At 40.9% G+C, this 22,583-nt stretch overlaps 2 protein-coding genes across 3 annotated transcripts in view; one reads left to right on the top strand and one right to left on the bottom strand.

Annotated features, from left to right (window-relative positions):
- Positions 1–1,261: 1,261 nt before the first annotated feature.
- On the bottom strand, positions 1,262–3,060 carry LOC5518964 (B9 domain-containing protein 2). The gene is made up of 2 exons (XM_001638847.3): positions 3,042–3,060; positions 1,262–2,662 (listed from the first exon to the last, which is right to left on the bottom strand). The coding sequence occupies exon 2, from the start codon at positions 2,657–2,659 to the stop codon at positions 2,132–2,134; it is 528 nt and encodes a 175-aa protein (XP_001638897.1). The 5' UTR covers positions 2,660–2,662; positions 3,042–3,060; the 3' UTR covers positions 1,262–2,131.
- The window catches only part of LOC5518965 (tyrosyl-DNA phosphodiesterase 1), a 25,018-nt gene continuing 5,227 nt past the window's right edge, over positions 2,793–22,583 (top strand). The window contains exons 1-9 of one of the 2 annotated variants that reach the window (XM_032363652.2): positions 2,793–3,013; positions 14,417–14,454; positions 14,549–14,604; positions 15,907–16,003; positions 17,178–17,209; positions 17,565–17,657; positions 17,820–17,931; positions 19,089–19,168; positions 19,883–19,961. In XM_032363652.2, coding sequence (XP_032219543.2) covers positions 2,902–3,013; positions 14,417–14,454; positions 14,549–14,604; positions 15,907–16,003; positions 17,178–17,209; positions 17,565–17,657; positions 17,820–17,931; positions 19,089–19,168; positions 19,883–19,961 — 699 coding nt within the window. In that variant the 5' untranslated portion in view covers positions 2,793–2,901. Of the gene's footprint in view, positions 3,014–7,884; positions 10,163–14,416; positions 14,455–14,548; positions 14,605–15,906; positions 16,004–17,177; positions 17,210–17,564; positions 17,658–17,819; positions 17,932–19,088; positions 19,169–19,882; positions 19,962–22,583 lie in introns of those variants that run through there. The other variant, XM_032363653.2, reaches the window with a different exon arrangement.

Raw genomic sequence — 22,583 nt, 5'->3', positions numbered from 1 at the left:
TTTGGATGCACAAGGACACTCTTCTAATAAGGTTTTAGCTGTTCTTTGTTTTACATAAAAACAAGCCAAAATTTGGGTTGTTTTTGGTAAATTCTGCTAAAAAAATAAACAGGGGTCTAATCCAATGCTAAGGAAAGGGTCATTATTTAACGGGGGGCTGCTATGTTTGGGGGGAGGGCTGCTATTTTTTAGGCATCAATTTGGGGGAGGGCCTCGATTTTTTAACAGATATTCATCTTATCAATTTCTGATCCTCCTAAAAGTCTGGATTTTCAAAAGTTTTCTGGGGAAAAACCCAGACCCTCTACAAAATAGATAAATTAATGTGATGCACCTGCTATTTGCACTTTCATGACTTTCCTTTGGCTGGAAATCATCAAATTGAAAATCATTATCCCCTAAAGTGTGGCCTATACTATTTTCATCTTTTGCAGTTTTGGTTTTATTATCAATGGATTTCTGTCATGTCAAAGTCCACCCCCCTCTGTGCTAACTTTTAAGATTGGTGTTATGGAAACAATACTTAAATAGGATTTCAGTTTGGAAGAACTAATGATGCTGTTTTCTACTTAAGTTATTATTAGCATTTCATATATTTGAAAATGGCAAAATTGTTACGGGGGAGCATGCCCCCAGACCCCCTATACAATATTATTCACACCCCTGAAAAAAAGGGCTGAAAATCAACTTTTCTATGGGCATGTCTAAGTCATTCCCTCACCCCACACAATTTTAGTTCTTTTTTGTTCTGGGGAGGGCCCTAATTTTTGGTCACCTTTTTGGGGGAGGGTCACCATTTTTGCCTTTTTTGAACCAGAAAAATATTCAAATTAGCAGCCTCCCCCCCCCCCCCCCCCCCCCCTCTAAATGTTGACCTTTCCCTAAGTGTAATGTAAATTTACAAAATAACCATTGATCTGATTTTGAGGATTTTCTCTTAGAAAGTAAAAATAATGCATCCTCTAAGCTTGTATAATATTTTTAAATTTGATTTCTAAGAGAAGTCAATTCAATGTTAACTGAGGAAGCAAGGATTCTATTAATAAGAGAATAGAGAACTACATGTGAAAACCACACTAAAAATATAAGAGAAACCAAGATAAGCTTTTTGGCCTGGACACTTAAGGCCAATCACTCATTCAGTGTATAACCTTGAAAACAGTCTATATAAACAAGGTGCAGAGACCTTAGACTTTGTGCTGGGCTGTAAAAGGGGAAATGCATGACCCCCCGCCAATATTTTTTAAAATCCATAATTTCATTATCTTACTAATTTTTTATTTTGTGAAGAATGTTTAGACAATGGGTCCACCAAAACATTCATGATAATCCTACTGAATGCCTGACTTTTAGGTTACACATTCCCCCAGCAATCTTGCCTAGTGCATACCTCGGGTGAAACCTGGCGCAGCTGTGTTTGGTCTGTTTCAGCCTAGTTTGCAATGATTTTACCTGCATCAAAGTGGCTATAGCTAGAAATGTTCTAGAGTTGGGGTAGGCCTTAGTTATTCACACAGATTCTTTGTAGTAGTGGGACTCTACTAAACTACTAACTCTACTAATGGTTACTATATTGCCATGGTAAAACCAAATCTGTTACAATCCAGCTGTATTTTCAATCCACATACATATATTGTTTTTGCTGGTTGTAATTTAACATTTAATACAGAAATTTCTCCAGGCATAATTAATCAATGACAATCAATAATTTTAAATCAATATCGAACAAAGAAAATTGCTTGATTAGTATTGATTTATAATGAGCCAATCAATGACTACTAATGAAAGTAACACAAGTATTGTCAGCTAATCACATCAATAGGAGACTTATGCTAAGAGATGATGTGAGAAGTCACAGGGTTTTTTTTATTTTGGCTTGAATTACCCAAAAGGTCATATGATCTATTAGTGCATGTCCGTAGTGCATAATGTTCTTGATTCATGTTGATTGGTAGACTATTGTTGCATAGTGAACATTGCTTATTAATGAAACAGAGCCACAGCTACATTTGTTATTGATAGGCTATTAGTTTTCAATATCGATTTCGTTGATTGATTTGGTTCAGATTGTTAATCGACTTGATCGATTAATTATGCCAGGAAAAAAAGGACAATATTTCTTAAAGTTTTTTTAACACTCTATACCGAACTTATCGAAGTTTCTCGTCACAATTCCTAGTTGTAAATGAACGGTGCCCATCGCCTCTGTCTTCAGTCTATATCTATCACTTCCGCTGTAAATCACATCGGACGATTTCAACTGAGGCGCTCCGCCAACGAAAAAAGTTCTCAACTGTTCTCTCCAGCTTCCAGTCGGTCTCCAGGTTACACAGTCAATTTTATGGCTCCCAGGCGAAGTTGGTACATGGCAGTACCCATAACCATAAATTTCATTTCTTCCGTAAGCATCCTGGTGCCAAACTTGAAAGTGGAACTTTGGCCATCCTTTTAGCCCCTTTGTGGCAAAATGTAGATCTATCGGATGCCCCCATTTCGCTTCCTCCTCATTTTGAGGATTATCAACTTGAGTTTGCCCTTCTTTTAAGCCGGCAATGAGCTTCCAGGATCCCTCTACATGTACAGACCATTTACAGTATAAGTTGTGTGACGGAAAACCACTAGCTCCGATGACTTCTCCAATAACATGAAGCTCCGCCATTTTCTGTTTACAATATGAAACGAAAAAATACCGCCAAAAGCGTCACTCAATGCGCATGCGTATTGTAATGTCACTAGGGAGGGGAGGGTGGCGAAATTGGGATTGATGTAGAGGGGAGGGGGGAGAGAGAGAGAGGAAGGGAAACTGGGTCCAAACAAGAAAAAAAAATGGCGGCTTTTTTGACCTAAGCATAAAAACAAATTCTTGCTCAGCTCTTTACTTAGGTTTTCTAAATACAAAAGATGAGTGAAGGGAAAAGAAAACGCTCAGAAGACGAGAAACCCTTGTGTAAATATGGGAGCAAATGCTACCGGAAAAACCCAGTTCACATGGAAGAATACAGACACCTCTCCGGTAAGTAAGGGGTAAGTTACTTACTTACTTTTTTATTATATAATTTAACTGTATGACGCCCTCCGTTCAAGTTGGGTTGACAGCTATACTACATTCCGTAGCATTGTGAGAGTAGATATCATATACTCTATGACCAAGTAAAATAACCTGATACCATAATGAACAATGCTATAATTAGAGCTTTGCAAAAATGTATACTTATTCCCTACGTTAGTAGTTGGGTAATATTGCTCGGGTAACAGCCCATATTATTGCTGGGAACAATGTGGCAAGTTTGTGCTAGAGGGGTCAGGGGTGTAGCCAGGGAGAAGACCAGGGGCTTGGCCCCTCCTTTCTGTTCCAATAAAGCTCTTACATCTTAGTTATTACGTCTCCGTTGAAAACGAAGAAATCACTTCGCTCCCATCCCCACAAGGAAAAAATCCTGGCTACGCCCCTGCATGTCTTACCTCACTGATTCCTTGCTTGTGCATGTATTGCCTCCCCCGTACCTTGCTTGTGCATGTCTTGCCTCTCCCATACCTTGCTTGTTCATGTCTTGCCTCTCCCATACCTAGCTTGTGCATGTCTTGCCTCCCCCGTACCTTGCTAGTTCATGTCTTGCCTCTCCCATACCTTGCTTGTGCATGTCTTGCCTCTCCCATACCTTGCTTGTGCATGTCTTGCCTCTCCCATACCTTGCTTGTTCATGTCTTGCCTCTCCCATACCTTACTTGTGCATGTCTGGCCTCTCCCATACCTTGCTTGTTCATGTCTTGCCTCTCCCATACCTTACTTGTGCATGTCTTGCCTCTCCCATACCTTGCTTGTTCATGTCTTGCCTCTCCCATACCTTACTTGTGCATGTCTGGCCTCTCCCATACCTTGCTTGTTCATGTCTTGCCTCTCCCATACCTTGCTTGTGCATGTCTTGCCTCTCCCATACCTTGCTTGTTCATGTCTTGCCTCTCCCGTACCTAGCTTGTGCATGTCTTGCCTCTCCCATACCTAGCTTGTGCATGTCTTGCCTCCCCCGTACCTTGCTTGTGCATGTCTTGCCTCTCCCGTACCTTGCTTGTGCATGTCTTGCCTCTCCCGTACCTTGCTTGTTCATGTCTTGCCTCCCCCGTACCTTGCTTGTTCATGTCTTACCTCTCCCATACCTTGCTTGTTCATGTCTTGCCTCTCCCATACCTTGCTTGTTCATGTCTTGCCTCTCCCATACCTAGCTTGTGCATGTCTTGCCTCCCCCGTACCTTGCTTGTTCATGTCTTGCCTCTCCCATACCTTGCTTGTACATGTCTTGCCTCTCCCGTACCTTGCTTGTGCATGTCTTGCCTCTCCCATACCTTGCTTGTGCATGTCTTGCCTCTCCCATACCTTGCTTGTGCATGTCTTGCCTCTGCCATACCTTGCTTGTGCATGTATTGCCTCTCCCATACCTTGCTTGTGCATGTCTTGCCTCTCCCATACCTTGCTTGTACATGTCTTGCCTCTCCCGTACCTTGCTTGTTCATGTCTTGCCTCCCCCGTACCTTGCTTGTTCATGTCTTACCTCTCCCATACCTTGCTTGTTCATGTCTTGCCTCTCCCGTACCTTGCTTGTGCATGTCTTGCCTCTCCCATACCTTACTTGTGCATGTCTTGCCTCTCCCGTACCTTGCTTGTGCATGTCTTGCCTCTCCCGTACCTTGCTTGTTCATGTCTTGCCTCTCCCATACCTTGCTTGTGCATGTCTTGCCTCTCCAATACCTTGCTTGTTCATGTCTTGCCTCTCCGATACCTTACTTGTGCATGTCTTGCCTCTCCCATACCTTGCTTGTGCATGTCTTGCCTCTCCTGTACCTTGCTTGTGCATGTCTTGCCTCTCCCGTACCTTGCTTGTGCATGTCTTGCCTCTCCCGTACCTTGCTTGTGCATGTCTTGCCTCTGCCATACCAGGTCACTACATCTACTATTATTAAAATCTAAATATAAAACAATATCATTAGCTTTCCCAACTGAAATCTTATTTAACACATCTTTTCATACCACAAATCTGAAAACTTGTTAGGGGGAACTTTGACATGAATTGAAATTCTGTGATGGAAGTTAATAAAACCAAAACTGCAAAAGTAAAAGAACCACACTTTAGGAGATAACGATTTTCATCGCCAGCCAAACAAAAGTCATGAAATTGCAAGAAGGTGCATTATTCATTTATCTATTATTTAGGGGGTCTGGGGTTCTCATGAAATTCCAGATTTTTAGAAGGATTGGAAATAAATCAGAATACCTGTTTAAAAAATAAGGCCCTCCCCTAAACCCTGTATCAGAATTTGAGGCCCTCCCCCAAATTGACACCCAAATCGCAACCCTCCCCCAAAACATAGCAGCCCTCCCTAAGTTGAATAATGACCCTTACCTTAGCAAAGGTGGAGCATTTTTTTGTCATTTAAGGTTGGTGCTCCCTAATTGGGGGCTATTTTTTTCCCCAAAACACATACGTCTTGTAGAACTACCCAGATGCAGTGCATTTTAATGATATATGCGTATGCGTCATCAAAGTTGTTAAAAATTGCTGTAAAGTGTAATCGTTTCATGTGATATATATATTATTTGCTTGTGCATGTATTGCCTCCCCCGTACCTTGCTTGTGCATGTCTTGCCTCTCCCATACCTTGCTTGTTCATGTCTTGCCTCTCCCATACCTAGCTTGTGCATGTCTTGCCTCCCCCGTACCTTGCTAGTTCATGTCTTGCCTCTCCCATACCTTGCTTGTGCATGTCTTGCCTCTCCCATACCTTGCTTGTGCATGTCTTGCCTCTCCCATACCTTGCTTGTTCATGTCTTGCCTCTCCCATACCTTACTTGTGCATGTCTGGCCTCTCCCATACCTTGCTTGTTCATGTCTTGCCTCTCCCATACCTTACTTGTGCATGTCTTGCCTCTCCCATACCTTGCTTGTTCATGTCTTGCCTCTCCCATACCTTACTTGTGCATGTCTGGCCTCTCCCATACCTTGCTTGTTCATGTCTTGCCTCTCCCATACCTTGCTTGTGCATGTCTTGCCTCTCCCATACCTTGCTTGTTCATGTCTTGCCTCTCCCGTACCTAGCTTGTGCATGTCTTGCCTCTCCCATACCTAGCTTGTGCATGTCTTGCCTCCCCCGTACCTTGCTTGTGCATGTCTTGCCTCTCCCGTACCTTGCTTGTGCATGTCTTGCCTCTCCCGTACCTTGCTTGTTCATGTCTTGCCTCCCCCGTACCTTGCTTGTTCATGTCTTACCTCTCCCATACCTTGCTTGTTCATGTCTTGCCTCTCCCATACCTTGCTTGTTCATGTCTTGCCTCTCCCATACCTAGCTTGTGCATGTCTTGCCTCCCCCGTACCTTGCTTGTTCATGTCTTGCCTCTCCCATACCTTGCTTGTACATGTCTTGCCTCTCCCGTACCTTGCTTGTGCATGTCTTGCCTCTCCCATACCTTGCTTGTGCATGTCTTGCCTCTCCCATACCTTGCTTGTGCATGTCTTGCCTCTGCCATACCTTGCTTGTGCATGTATTGCCTCTCCCATACCTTGCTTGTGCATGTCTTGCCTCTCCCATACCTTGCTTGTACATGTCTTGCCTCTCCCGTACCTTGCTTGTTCATGTCTTGCCTCCCCCGTACCTTGCTTGTTCATGTCTTACCTCTCCCATACCTTGCTTGTTCATGTCTTGCCTCTCCCGTACCTTGCTTGTGCATGTCTTGCCTCTCCCATACCTTACTTGTGCATGTCTTGCCTCTCCCGTACCTTGCTTGTGCATGTCTTGCCTCTCCCGTACCTTGCTTGTTCATGTCTTGCCTCTCCCATACCTTGCTTGTGCATGTCTTGCCTCTCCAATACCTTGCTTGTTCATGTCTTGCCTCTCCGATACCTTACTTGTGCATGTCTTGCCTCTCCCATACCTTGCTTGTGCATGTCTTGCCTCTCCTGTACCTTGCTTGTGCATGTCTTGCCTCTCCCGTACCTTGCTTGTGCATGTCTTGCCTCTCCCGTACCTTGCTTGTGCATGTCTTGCCTCTGCCATACCAGGTCACTACATCTACTATTATTAAAATCTAAATATAAAACAATATCATTAGCTTTCCCAACTGAAATCTTATTTAACACATCTTTTCATACCACAAATCTGAAAACTTGTTAGGGGGAACTTTGACATGAATTGAAATTCTGTGATGGAAGTTAATAAAACCAAAACTGCAAAAGTAAAAGAACCACACTTTAGGAGATAACGATTTTCATCGCCAGCCAAACAAAAGTCATGAAATTGCAAGAAGGTGCATTATTCATTTATCTATTATTTAGGGGGTCTGGGGTTCTCATGAAATTCCAGATTTTTAGAAGGATTGGAAATAAATCAGAATACCTGTTTAAAAAATAAGGCCCTCCCCTAAACCCTGTATCAGAATTTGAGGCCCTCCCCCAAATTGACACCCAAATCGCAACCCTCCCCCAAAACATAGCAGCCCTCCCTAAGTTGAATAATGACCCTTACCTTAGCAAAGGTGGAGCATTTTTTTGTCATTTAAGGTTGGTGCTCCCTAATTGGGGGCTATTTTTTTCCCCAAAACACATACGTCTTGTAGAACTACCCAGATGCAGTGCATTTTAATGATATATGCGTATGCGTCATCAAAGTTGTTAAAAATTGCTGTAAAGTGTAATCGTTTCATGTGATATAATTATTGACATTGCTACATTTTTATGGAAGAATACTAGCATAAAGTAACAACTCCATATATTCTCTCTATTAATGATCAATTAGCCGTCAGTTCAAATTACTCATTGACAGAGCTTGGGCTCCCTTTGATTTTAAGAGTCACTTTTTGTACCATTGCCGTCATAGTTGCTTAAATTCCCTACTTAGGCTTGCTACGGCTGTGGCAAAAGAATGCAGGATCCAAAAGAAGGAACCCATCGTTAAAAGAGAAGTGGGTCTAGGAGCTAGGTGGGAGCACGAAAAAACTGGTTAGCTTCGTAAACAATTTCAGGATTCCTGTGCCTACTATAGAGGAGTGTTGCCTGGAACTAAGAAACTCAACAAAGTGTCTTTCACTTTTATTCATTTCCGTGTGGTTACTCTATAGCAAAAAGTCATTTTTTTGTCACTTGTTAAAATGTCGTCAGACACATTTTTTGAGACGATAAAGAAACAGGGAAAGTATATGTGGAAAAACCCTTACCTCAGCGACGTGGAGTTTGTGTGTACTAGCGCCGGAGTGCAGGAAGTTATCATTCCTGCACATCGATACGCACTAGCGGTTGGAAGCCCCGTGTTTAAAACTAACTTTGAAGACAGATGGAGTGCTGAAAAGCTAAAATTAACTGATTCCTCCAAGTTGCTGATCCCAATAGCCAATTATACTGCCGAGGGCTTTAGTGAAATGCTGCGGTACGTTTACTACGGCGAAGTTGAACTAAGCGAAAGTAACGTCATGGAAATCATGTACCTTTCAGAACAATACGATTTGCCTGGATTGCAAGTAAACTGTTCTCAATATCTGAATGAAATGCTTCAAGCAAACGATGTTCTTCATTGCCTTTTGGATGCTTTAGAAAAAGGCGATGAAAAGTTACAGCGCCAATGTTGGGAAGTTATTTGCAAGAAAACAGCAGATGTCGTGGCGTCTGATTCGTTTTTAAATGTTACGCAACAGCTGTTGTATGACATCCTACGAAGAAATGACCTGAGGATAAGAGAATTGGCTTTATTTAAAGCTGTTGATCGCTGGGCAGAACACCAGGCCGGTAGACAAGGCTTACTTATAGAGGCCGATAAAGTAGGCCATCTGAAGAGACGTGTACTTGGAGACCAAGCAATAAGACTGATACGATTTCCACTGATTCCCCAACAGCAGTTTATTGATGAAGTTTTAACAAGAGATGTTCTTCTCAAAGACGAAATTCTTGATATTTGCAAACATTTTTCTTCACCAGGAAGTTCTAAGTTATTCTCCTCAGTAAGGCGTTCCCCATCCAGGTCTACATGCAAGAGATTTAAATATTTTGGAATAGTTATGAATGGAAGGAGTGAAGAGCATTCCCTCTGCTTCAGAGTGAACACTAAGATCGATCTGACAGCAGTCAAGCTGTTTGGTGGCCATTTAAACACGTACACAGTAAATCTGGTTATTGAAAAAGATGGTGTACCTCTCTATCAGCAGGAAACTCGTGAATTTTTAAGTGAATGGTTTGAGGCAGTTGATTCAGAAGGTTACTATGGGTTAAATGTTGAGTTCGACAACCCAGTTTCCATACACCCAAATGAAAACTACACTATTAAGACTATTATACCTACCTGCCCACATACTTATTGTGGTTTGAATGGGGAGCCATCCATAAGATGTGGGGATGTAGAATTTACATTCACAAATTCTCCTAGCTCAAGATTAACAAGGGTGGACAGGGGACAATTCTGTGAGTTTATATTTTTTGTTTAACTCAAGGAAATGATATACTTCCTCAATAATCAATATGTTATGATATCTGTCAAGCTACAGTATCTCTTATTTGGTAAGCTGTCTTTGCCTAAAATCCAAAAACATGCAACATTCTTTCATTCTTTTAGAGAGCAAACAAACCTATGTTAAAATTGTTCAATTTTAGATTTCAATTTAAAAAAGCATTCAAGACCAGAATTCAGCCAATTACTGTATATTTTTACCCATGAGCCATTACGGGTTATGGCACATGGCTTCTTGAGTGTATACTTATTTGAAATAGATGTATATAATACTGTGTTTTAAAAGGCTATTTTTATCTTTAACAATGTCCCTGCCTCATGGAAACCACAGGAATCCTCAACAGAACTTCAGGGACTAGTTTGACTGTAAACATTATACTTCTTAGCAAAGATACAGTATTAATGTCAGGACTGTATATTAATGGAACTAGTTTAAAATTGCATATTTAGAATATGTGTTGTGAGCTCACAACCATGCACATTATGTGATTATGTTCACTGCAGATACCGCGCTACACATCAGTGCTAAGATAATGCACATTAGAGTAAATTTGAAGAGTGTAATGTAACATTTGATTTACATAGATCTATTATGGATCTTTATACTCCTTTATACACCTTAGCAAGTATGTATAAGGTAATGTGTGATGAACATTTATGATTAAATCAGTTGTTACTCCTAGAGCATTTTGAGTTGGTCCTCTTGTGTAACTACTATGGCAACTTTTAAATCAACACAAGGTTGAAAAAGTTGAACGCCTCTGTAGTTGCGCTGGCGTTTCAAGCGTTAGCCCTTTGTGGGAGCAAATGAAACTGAATTGGATGGGGGGTGGTATTTATAGTATAGTGTGCAAATAATAGAAGGAGACCGGCGCAGTGCACACTGGCCAACAAAAAAAAAAGTAGGAAATTAGAGCAGGGCACGCTAAAGAAATCCTAATTATCTATGCAAAGGACAGTTTTTTTTATACCTAGGTGGCCTTCACAACCAAGAGAGAAAATGAATGTTACTAGGGCAACTTCAATAAACCTGACATGTTATCATATTTTCTAAATCTCTAGACAAAAAAAACACATAAGAAAAATGTTAAATCTGAATTGGTTTTATTTACGTTTTGATTTATCCTTGTGTATGTTAGGAAACCTGGTGTTTAACTACCATGTAACATAATCAAGACTCTTCAAACCAAGTGTACAGTACAAGAAAACATTGACCAAAAAAAATGAATATGCATATATTCAGACTTCAATCACTAGTTAATTTATTGAAACCTTGGCTTTTGTTCGCATTTTTTTATCTTTGTCTTTATCACTTTGCATTTCATATCACCATAACCACCACCCTACAAAAGGGGGGTTGGGGAGAGTGCACTGATGATATCATGATAATGTTTGATAATATTTCAATAAATGACCCACTTTTTGTAGGCCAAGGGAGGTGGCAGCGCCCCCAACCCACACCTCTGTAGATGCACACCTTTATATATATATATATATATATATATATATATATATATATATATATATATATATAAAATGATGGTTGAAGGCTTTCATAGAAAGTGCTCAATACTCGAAAGTAGAGCGGTGTATAGTGTTGGTTTGAGAAAAAATACAAACTACATAGGTTTCCCTACAGGTCTGTTTCGTGGTTGCCCACTCATCAGGGGATGTGGGCAACCACGAAACAGACCTGTAGGGAAACCTATGTAGTTTGTATTTTTTCTCTGAAAGCACTGCTATCGTCGAGTGCTTTCTGGTAAGGTGGCGCGGTCTGGTCAAAGGAGGCTTGGTCTGAAGATAGGGCAGATAGGCGTCTGTTGATACATACAAACTAGAGCCAGCTACCTACAAGAATCTCCTAGAAAAAGAAATAAACAAGTCCTACAAAAAAGCACCCTCCGAAACAACGCAATCTGTCCACAAGAAAAACAAAGAGATCGCTACAAAACTGGATTTAGACGATAGAATGGACACCACAGCCAACAAGCAAGCCTTCATAACTCTCAAAGACCATAAGCCGAACTTCGCTAACAAACCTACCTGCAGACTCATCAACCCCACAAAACCCGAAATCGGAAAAATCAGCAAAAAGATCCTCAACCGTATCAATAGCGTAATTGCAAAGAAACGAAACTTCAACCAATGGAAAAGCACTAAAGCCGTCATTGACTGGTTCAAGGCTGCCGAAAACAAACACCAACTCAGCTTCATCTGTTTTGACATTGTAGAATTCTACCCATCTATCAGCCAAGACCTACTATCAAGAGCACTCGACTTCGCCTCCAACTATGACGAAATCACCCCTGATGAAAAAGAGATCATAACCCACTCCAAGAGCTCCTTCCTGGTCCACAACCAAACACCCTGGCAGAAGAAAGGCAACACGATATTTGATGTTACGATGGGGAGCTTCGATGGCGCAGAAACCTGTGAACTTGTAGGCAACTTCCTTCTCTCCCAACTTCAGGACCTCAATATGAACGTAGGACTCTACCGCGACGACGGACTAGCCATCACCAACGCCACACCCAGAGCCACCGAAAACCCAAAAAAGGAACTATGCCGCATCTTCAACAACAACGGACTCCGAATCACCATTGAGGCAAACAAACAAGTTGTCAATTTCCTATACGTCACCCTTGACCTAAAACGTAATGCACACCAGCCTTATACAAAGCCGAACTCCTCGCTACAATATGTCCACCGTGAGAGCAACCACCCGCCCTCCATCACCAAGAACATCCCTGCTGGTATCAACAGACGCCTATCTGCCCTATCTTCAGACCAAGCCTCCTTTGACCAGACCGCGCCACCTTACCAGAAAGCACTCGACGATAGCGGATACAACTACACGCTACGCTACGAACCCAACACCGTAACCAACCATAAAACCCGCAAACGCAACAACATCCTATGGTACAACCCGCCCTTCAGCAAGAACACCAGCACCAACATCGGCCACAGATTCCTCACCCTGATAGACAAGCACTTCCCGAAAGACAACCACCTCCGTAAAATCTTCAACAGAAACACCATCAAAATCAGTTACAGCTGCATGAACAACACCAAACAGATCATCGACAACCACAACAAGCGCATCATCACCGCATCGTCGGCTACCGAGATCACCAGCTCCGCCCCTACCACTACCAACAACAAGACATGCAACTGCCGACAGAAAGACACCTGCCCTCTAGACGGAAACTGCCTACAGACATCTGTTATCTACCAAGCTACCGTAACTCGAAAAGACAACAACACCTCGGAAACATACGTCGGGCTCACTGAAAACAGCTTCAAGACCAGGTACAGAAACCACACCGCATCATTCCGACACGCCAAACACAGAAACTCCACCGAACTCAGCAAACACGTCTGGACTCTCAAGGACAACATGATTAAGTACTTTATTTCATGGCGCGTTCTTTCTTCCCACCCCGCCTACAACAGTACCACTAAGCGTTGCAGCCTCTGCCTCAAGGAAAAGCTGACGATCATCTGCCAACCCAAACTATCAACTCTAAATAAACGCAATGAACTCGTGTCCTTGTGCCGCCACAGAAACAAAGCCCTGCTACGAAACAATTAGAACTGTTAATCCCGTCACCGTTAAATTTTCGCGCTATCAATTTTTCACACGTTCCGCACTGTTAGTTTTCGCCCCGCATATTTAATGTAACTCGCTATTGTTCCTCTTACCGCCTTAGCTAAAACTATCAGTCTATTATTATGTAAATTTCAATGTTAATAGTATATATACGATGGTAGGAATATTCTCATTAAATCCCCTGATGAGTGGGCAACCACGAAACAGACCTGTAGGGAAACCTATGTAGTTTGTATTTTTCTCAAACTAACACTATATATATATATATATATATATATATATATATATATATATATATATATATTTATTTATTTATTTTTATATTTATTTTTATAAGCAATTTGGCAGTGCTTTCACTAAAAAAGGCCTTTCTTTTCAGAAAGTGGTAGTGAGGATGGTACAGGCCGGTCTCCCCTCAAAAAGCATAAGACAGGCCCAGGATCAGATGTGGGGGGAGTAGAAAACCATTTGTCTTTCTACTTGACCAAAGTCAGAGGAATCCCTGCAAAGTACAATTCTTCTGACATGGCTGTTGGAATCAAAGGTACAGATATGTGCATGCTTTGGCTTGTTAAGGCTCCAGGGGTCAATAGTAATAAAATTATTCAATAGTAATAAAAGTACTCTCAATTTGTGGTCAATTTTTTGGTACAGTATGTTAAAAATAACTTTGATGCATAAGAGTTTAAAAAATTATTGCAGCTAAAAGGTAGCACTCATGTGTGGTCCAAGCAATTTCTTAGCCTAAAAATAAACACATTTCAACTAAATTCATGTCAAGCTGTTATTAGGATGTGATGATCCGCTAGCATCAGAACCCCTATGGTATAGCAGAAGTGAAAATTTTTTAAACACCCCCTAAGGGATAGCAGTTAGTAAAATGTTACACCCTTTAAGGGAAGGATGGTCACCCCTGTCTACATCCCCCCTTGGGATTAATTTTGCTGATTCCCAACATACAGTTGCCTGGGTTTGTTGTTCCACACAACTGGCTCATCTCAGTTTAATCAAACAATGATAATAAAAATGCCTTGTCATCTTTACAAGATAACTAAACCTGAATAACTTGAGCTTCCTGCTAACTCAAACTATTTTTCATTTACATTTGTAAGATTTTGACTGATTGGGAAGTCTCATCATGGTTATTTATTATCTTTTAGTTAGTTCCACTACACATATTTGGATAACTAAGCTTTGTTCATGATTTAAGTTTTTATGAGCAGCCCATATAAATTTCCAATCTACCCTGTTAACTTGAACGTCCCTCTAATTAGCAGGGTTTTATTGTAAATTGTGACAACGATTTTTTTTACCTACTCCTATCAGATATTTTATCAATGGACGACTTACAAGAATCTGCACAGGTACAGAGCATTTCAAATCACTATAATTTTATCGTCATTATTATAACTATCATTAGCAGCAGGGCCTACTAGCTCATTGCATTTTGTATTTCAGTTTAATTACATGATTGATGTTCCTTGGATGATGGACCAGTACCCTATGAGCAAAAGGTGGGTCACTGCAAGGGCCAAGATTGAAGTGACTGTGTACATATATGGGAAGTTTGGAGGGGGTGGAATATGAGTGGTAGGGTAGATGAGTATGCGATGGGTCGGGGTGGGGTTCTTAAGTGTGTGAGGGGAACCGAGGAGTTGGCCTGAATGTGTGAGTGTGTGATATGTCAGAGGAGGGGGGGGGTTGTTGAGTGTGGGGTGTGTGTGATATGTTAGGGGTGTTGTTGAGTGTGGGGTGTGTGTGATATGTTAGGGGTGTTGTTGAGTGTGGGGTGTGTGTGATATGTTAGGGGGGGTTGTTGAGTGTGGGGTGTGTGTGATATGTTAGGGGGGGTTGTTGAGTGTGGGGTGTGTGTGATATGTTAGGGGGGGTTGTTGAGTGTGGGGTGTGTGTGATATGTCAGGGGTGTTGTTGAGTGTGGGGTGTGTGTGATATGTTAGGGGGGGTTGTTGAGTGTGGGGTGTGTGTGATATGTCAGGGGTGTTGTTGAGTGTGGGGTGTGTGTGATATGTCAGGGGTGTTGTTGAGTGTGGGGTGTGTGTGATATGTTAGGGGGGGTTGTTGAGTGTGGGGTGTGTGTGATATGTTAGGGGGGTTGTTGAGTGTGGGGTGTGTGTGATATGTTAGGGGGGGTTGTTGAGTGTGGGGAGTGGGTGAGGGGTAGGGAGCAGCTTGGTGTGTGAGTGTGATGGGTCAGGGGGGTGAGTATGTGAGGGAGAGGGGGTTTGAGTGTATGTTGCAATAGGGGACATGCGCTAAGAGATCACATCAGACCTTTCTGGGTGGCAAATTCAAAATAAAATAGTCAAACAAAAAAATCAGACATGACTTTGTCACACCAGAGAACAATGAAAAAAAGATCTTTAAATGAAATTAAATCCTTTCTGAAAAAAAAAAGACTTTTTTTGTAAGCACTAAATAAGTTGCTTTTTGTTTCTGTTATTTTGCTGCTAAAAGCCTGAGAGCACGCTAGTCTGCCACCCAAACAGTCACGTCATCTCTTAGTGCAAGTCCCCTATTCCAATTGATTACCAGGCCTGAATTGCAACTTAAATGAGGCCTGCAACAGGGGACTCTATAGTGTGTTGGGGATTTTCCCAAGTTCATGCCTTGATCTCTTGTTTTTCCAGTCTTCTTTGATAAAGACACTGAGCCTGAGGTCCCTTTTCTTCATCCCTTATTGTGCTGACTTTCCTCTCCCACCTCTCTCTTGTCCTGCTATTGCTACTCCTCTATTTTTTCTCCTCTTCACCTCCCCCACCCTTTCCTTAAAATCATATATTTTTTCCACACCCCAGATCTAAGCCCCTGTTGGTTGTCCACGGTAGCCAAGGGGCGGCCAAAACTCAGATGCAAAATGAGGCTGCACCATTCCCCAACATCAAGTTTGTGCAGGTTTGTGACCCAGCTTCACAATCTACCCACCATCCACCTCCTGGAAGTTAAGGGAGAAGCAAAGTGCTTCTCTAAGCTTTATTCCGTGGATTTGGATGAGTTATTGCGGCTACAAAGAGTGTGTGCGTTCATTTGCCTTAGACTCAACTACATTGTATCTGCACACTTGTAATTTATCAACCTTCTAAAGTATGCAAATATATTATCAGTGTAGAAGCCTGCTGCACCGCTTTCCTTCCCCCTCCATCATCATCATGGGGAAACAACCCTCAAGAATCGAGCTTTTAAAATATAGTAAACATCAGCATATAAGAACCTAGATCAGGCTGAATAGGTTCTTATAAAACGGAGTACCTTTTGGCAAATCAGGTTGTTAAGGTTCTTAATTGGTTTATTTTGAATTACACCAGAAAATACCCTTCACTAGCCAGAGTGCTTGCTGACTATGACAATCTTTGCTGAATGCAACATATAAATCCATGTTGTATTTACACTTTGAAATGCAGAGAACATTTATCAAATTATCTTTTCTCTCTTGCTATCAACCATAAATCATGTTTGAAAATTGTCTTTACATGTTATCTATTCTCAATTTTGACAATCAACATTTGAGTGATCTTTTATGAGAACCTATTCTTTCCCACTAGTCTGATTTTGTTCTTATAAAAAGGGTACTCAAAATGCCAAATTTCAGCTTGTAAGTGTTTACTATATTGGAAATATTGGAAATAATTTCTTTGCCTGGTTCTGATCAGAACGATTTTCTACTCTATTTTTTTTAAGTTTAAAAACTAATAATTGTACCAACTCAAAGATTTGATGTATTGCCATCACCGGTCCTCAACACAACCTAAAAGAGAGAAAGGTTCTGATCGATGCAAACACCTATTCAAAAAATGCAACCCGCACTGACTCGTCGTTAGTACATAAATGTCTAAGTCCTGGTCTCTCAAAACCATAAGTGTGTACAGACACAGAAAAATAATGATGCAACTTAACTATGGATTTGTTTTTGTATTATATTTGCCATTCATGATGCATTGCAGGTTATAAAAGGAAAATTATCCACTCTTACCACAGCAAGATGATGCTGTCAGTTACGACAAATAAATAGATTATCCGGATTCCACCTTATATGTATGAAGACATACTCAAACTATTTTCACTTTTTCAGGCTCGTCTAGAGGCGTATGGAACTCACCACAGGTTTGTTACTGATGATGAATATCTACCCTTTCCTCAGCAAAATGATGTTGCTGCTTCTCTCCACTAGATGATGGGCTTCTACGTTTCCGCAGCAAAATGATACTGCTCTCTACATTTAATTCTAGCCATTTATCATTTCCACAGCAAAATGATACTGCTCTCTACATTTAATTCTAGCCATTTATCATTTCCACAGCAAAATGATACTGCTACCCTTCACTAACTTCTTGGCATCTACCCTTTCCACAGCAAAATGATACTGCTACCCTTCACTAACTTCTTGGCATCTACCCTTTCCACAGCAAAATGATACTGCTTTCCTTCACTAACTTCTTGGCATCTACCCTTTCCATAGCAAAATGATGCTAATTCTCTACACGAATGGTATGAGGGTCGTCATAACAACCGCTAATCTGATAGAGCAGGACTGGGACCAAAAAACGCAAGGGTCGGTAATATCTTGTTTGAGATTATTATCTTAGGAAACCTTATTGCTCAACTCAGATTTCAACTCATGATTTTCACCATATACCAAGCTGGGCACGATGCTGGTACTTGAGGAATGCCATATTGCCTATTGCTCTTGTTGAGCAATTTCTTATCATTTCAGTGTTTGGATGAGTCCACTGTTTCCTAAGCTATCCAGTGATGCAGGCTCGAGTTCTGCTGGTCGAACAGCTAATGTTAGTCAGAGGTTGACAAACTTCAAGAAAGATTTACTGGTAATGTAAAGAGGACGGAGTCTAAATAGATTGCTTTCATTGAGAACGAATGGGGAGTGAGGGGTGTAGACTGGCCTTAGACTCTGACTCAGATAGAAAGTACGGACTTTCAAGATAGAAGGACCTTATCTTCTTATGTCACTCTCCCCCCTTGCCCTGCAGCACGACATAAGCCTCTGTCAGTAAAAAGTCAATAAGTAACCACGACGATTCATTTCCCCTTTACCTTAACCTCTACATTACTTTTTACCTTAACATTTACCATCACCTTTACCTCCACCTTCTCCTTAACCATCACTTTTACCTCCACCTTCTCCTTTACCATCACCTTTACCTCCTTCTTCCCCTTTACCATCACCTTTACCTCCACCTTCTCCTTTACCTTCACTTTTCCCTTCACCTTCACCTTCACCTTTACCTCCACCTTCTCCTTTACCATCACCTTTCCCTTCACCTTCACCTTTACCTTCATCTTTTATACCTTCATCTTTTCCTTTTTTACATTTACCTCCACCTCCACCTTCTCCCTCACCTTCACCTTCATCTTTAATTTAACCTTTACCTTCACCTTCTTCCCTTCATCTTTTTTACCTTAACCTTTACCTTCACTTTTACCTTCACCTTCAGCTTTACCTTTACCTTCACCTTTTTTACCTTCACCTTAACTTCCACCTCCTCCTTAACCACCACTTCCCTTTCACCTTTTCCTTTCCCTTCACCTTCACCTTTACTTTTACCTTCACATTCAACTTCACCCTAATCTAAACCTTTACCTTTACTCGTGCGACTTGCGCTATCGTCGTCAAGACAAAGAAAATCACAGTTTTAATTGAGCCTAACGTCGCAACTAGGAGGGACTTTGACATGTTCTGAGTCACACTAAAGCTATTATTTGCCTCGTTGGCTGGCTAATGAAGTTCATGTCAATCGGATAATACCCTTAATTGGCCCATGTCCCAAGTGTCAAGGTGTCCACGTAGCGCTCGTTTCACTGTAATAGATACCATGGTGATAATTTTCATCGTGTAATTCTCACGTTGGCCATTAGTGTATTTTGGTAGAGGGAACTAAAAACTGAAATGAAATTGAATCACAGACTGTCTTCTCTCGCTCATCTGCCCGGTCCATGTTTTATTGTATTTTTTATTATTCTTCAGGAGTACCTTTGTGCCTATAGCGGTACGGGACTTGATGACTGGAAGAGACACGTCCGACAACACGACATGTCATCTGCAAGGTGAGATAGGTTCTCCCCTTGCTTTCCATCAACAAACCTGGGCTAATTGTGACCCAACACAACAAGAAACCTGACAGGGGAAGTGTAAATTAATACATTGGAATAGCTAATCGTAGAGCGCAGATGCGTAGATACAACGTGGTCAAGTAGACGGCATAGGAAACAACATAGGAAACCACACAACTCATGTCTGACCACGGAACACAGCTTAGAAATTGTTAGTTTTGTAGAGGAAGGAGATTTTTGTAGCAACAACGAGAACCACCAACTCATGTAGAACCGGGAAACAAACCCGGAACCCAGTGGTGGGAAGCACAGGCACTACGGCGCGACGCGCTGCCAACTGCGCCACCGAGGCTGAAGTTGCAGTTTTTAGTGTTTGAAGTACCCCATTCCAAGCCTCGCTCAAACTTACCAATGTCAACCCCAACATCGTGCGCAAGAAGCACAGGATTACTGTCCCAGAAATTTTACATCTGTCTGTCATTCTAGAGCTTTTTCAAAGAAACTTATCCCCTGCAAGTGGTGTTTAGCAACACCATGTCATCCATCGTTTTTTTATAGAGTGAGATTGATAGCATCAGTACCTGGGCTGAGTAACACAGGATTACTGTCCCAGAAATGCCACATCTGTCTTGCCATACTAGAGCTTTTTTAAAGAAACTTATCCCCTGCAAGTGGTGTTTAGCAATACCATGTCATCCTTTTTTTCAGAGTGAGATTGATAGCATCAGTACCTGGGCGACACGCTGGACTCAACAAGAACAAATGGGGTCATCTCAAGTTACGCAAGGTACGAGCGACTGAATGAGCGCCCCAAAAAGTGCTAACAGGGTTGTGGCCAGCCTTTGTAGAGGGGCACAACTACTGTTGATATCGAGTCTGTTTTCCTTTTTTTTTTTGTTGAAGTTCACTTCAAATACATGTCGTTTTAACGAGTTTGTTACTGCTGAATATGCTGATTACATTTAATAAATTGTATTTTATTGTAGTGCTTACTTGTACCTCTGACTCACCTGTATATACTGCGAAAGGTTGAATTGATCTGATTATTATTATTATTATTATTATTATTATTATTATTATTATTATTATTATTATTATTATTATTATTATTATTATTATTATTATTATTATTATTATTATTTTTTTTTTATTAATATTATATAGGTTTGATCTAAAGGAGTGTCGAGTGCATAGGGAATCTTAAAAGAATGCTCCACCTCATTAAGCGGACAACTTCTTAATAACGAGCACTTATCAAAGTCTTATTATTCTTCTGTCAAACTCTATTGATAAGAACTCCATATAGTCCGGCGGATATGTGCAGATTTTACCTTGAATTGCGCACTTTTTGCTTAAGTTACCAATTTCAGCATAGTGATTTAGTGATAGTGGTAGTTTTTAATACCCCTTACAAGGCTTTAATTTCTGATTAATAATGAATATTGATATAGCCGCCATTTAAACCGGAAGTAAACTAACTTTTTCGAAAAAAAAAATAATAAAATCGAACATTTTAATAACGTTTACGTATAGACGAATAAAATATAATTCAAATAATGCAGCTAAACCAATGAATTCTGAAAGTAACCGCAAATGTTTCATTTTTGTAACTTTTACGGCGACAGCGACATTGAACCGGAAGTAGTCAAGAGTAAATACAGGCACGCTTGTTTCACTTTGCGCCATTTAACAAAAAAAACTTGTTTCAGGGGTAGTTTAGGGGAATCTTCACAAAATAGGCTATGGAGCCAAAAGAAAAGAAAGAAGACAAAAGCAACTGCTTATATGACAAGCCCAGTGGGGATGCCAAGTACCCCGGGAGCGGGCCGCTCCACCAATTGGCTTCAACGTCTGTAAACGACCGCATACATGAACATGTGCAAGTGCTACAAAATGAACAGTTTCTAACGGTAGGAACGGTTAATCTGGTTGCCTCGGTTAGGCGCTTATCACTATCCTTGCCTTTCTTCCTTCAGAGCCAAAGGCGTATCTCGCTAAATAAATACTGTTAGAATTTCTAGCTGGATCAAAAGAAAAGAAAGAAGACAAAAGCAACTGCTTATGTGACAAGCCCAGTGGGGATACCAAGTACCCCGGGAGCGGGCCGCTCCACCAATTGACTTCAACATCTGTAAACGACCGCATACATGAATATGTGCAAGTGCTACAAGATGAACAGTTTCTAACGGTAGGAACCGTTAATCTGGTTGCCTCGGGTGCGCGCCTTTCTTCCTTAATTTACAGAGTCAAAGGAGTATCTCGCCAAATAAATACTGGTAGAATTTCTAGCTGGATCAAAAAAAAAAAAAAGAAAGAATAGACAAAAACAATTGCTTATGTGACAAAGCCCTATCCGGAAGTGAATTTCACGCGTCGATACATTCTTTTTTTCTTTATGAGAACCTATTTTATAAGAACGTCCAGCCTGAGATTTCAACAAATTTTAAGAATATGCTAGGAACATACCGAGGCTCAGAAAGCAGAAAAAAATTTCTTTTTAAGTCCTGATGCGTTCTAAAATGCAGAATCAAGATGAAAATATAAAGAAGAATTGACAAAGTCTATCAACTCTGAAAGGTTATATGGACTTTAAGAACATCGTTAAGAAAATATTCAGCCTTAAAATGTCCCAAAAATAAGAACCGCCCATCCTCAACTGAAAATTAGACGTTCTTATAAAAAAAAGAGTGTACTCACTATTTTTATTTTTGAAAGTCGTCAAATGATGTAAAGGACAGACGCGTATCGATATTGTATCCTGTTGTGCGGGTAGGGGGAAATATAGTACTTTGCTGTATTTTCCGAAGCCACAGATGCTTTTCGACAGTTCGCCTTCAGGCCAGTTGAGATAATGTTTGGCAACACTTGAGCGCTTTCCACTGCTTTTATACGACCAAACAAGTAGAGAGAATCGGAAGTAGACAAGGCTAGAATGCAGCTCTTCGTGAAGAAAGGAACAGCATTTGATGTCATTCTACCGACCAAGGCAGCTATCATACAACACACTAAGAAAGCCGCCTTTCAAGCAGGCCATTGTTAGGGAGATCGAGTCTATAGACTACTTCCGGTTAAAGGTGGCTATCACCTTTAAAGTTCCAAAAATGACAAATTTGCGTTATCTTTCGAAATCTTGGGTTTAAATACATTCTTTGACTTTCATTTTAGTCGTTTAGTGGAAAAAATTATGAAAATGTGCAAGTTTATTTATTTTTTAGAAAGGGGTAGTTTACTTCCGGTTCAAAATGGCGGTCAAATCAATATTCCTTATTAATAAAAAATTAAAGCCGATCTGAGCTTTGCTCCATAGCCTATCTTGTAAAAGGTATTAAAAACTATCACTACGCTCAAATTGGTAACTTTAGCAAAAAGTGCGCAATTCAAACACATATCCGCCGGACTAATAAACGAA

The sequence above is a fragment of the Nematostella vectensis genome, chromosome 7, assembly GCF_932526225.1.
Source record: "Nematostella vectensis chromosome 7, jaNemVect1.1, whole genome shotgun sequence".
Lineage (NCBI taxonomy): Eukaryota > Metazoa > Cnidaria > Anthozoa > Actiniaria > Edwardsiidae > Nematostella > Nematostella vectensis.
This window is presented reverse-complemented; position numbering and strand designations above follow the sequence as displayed.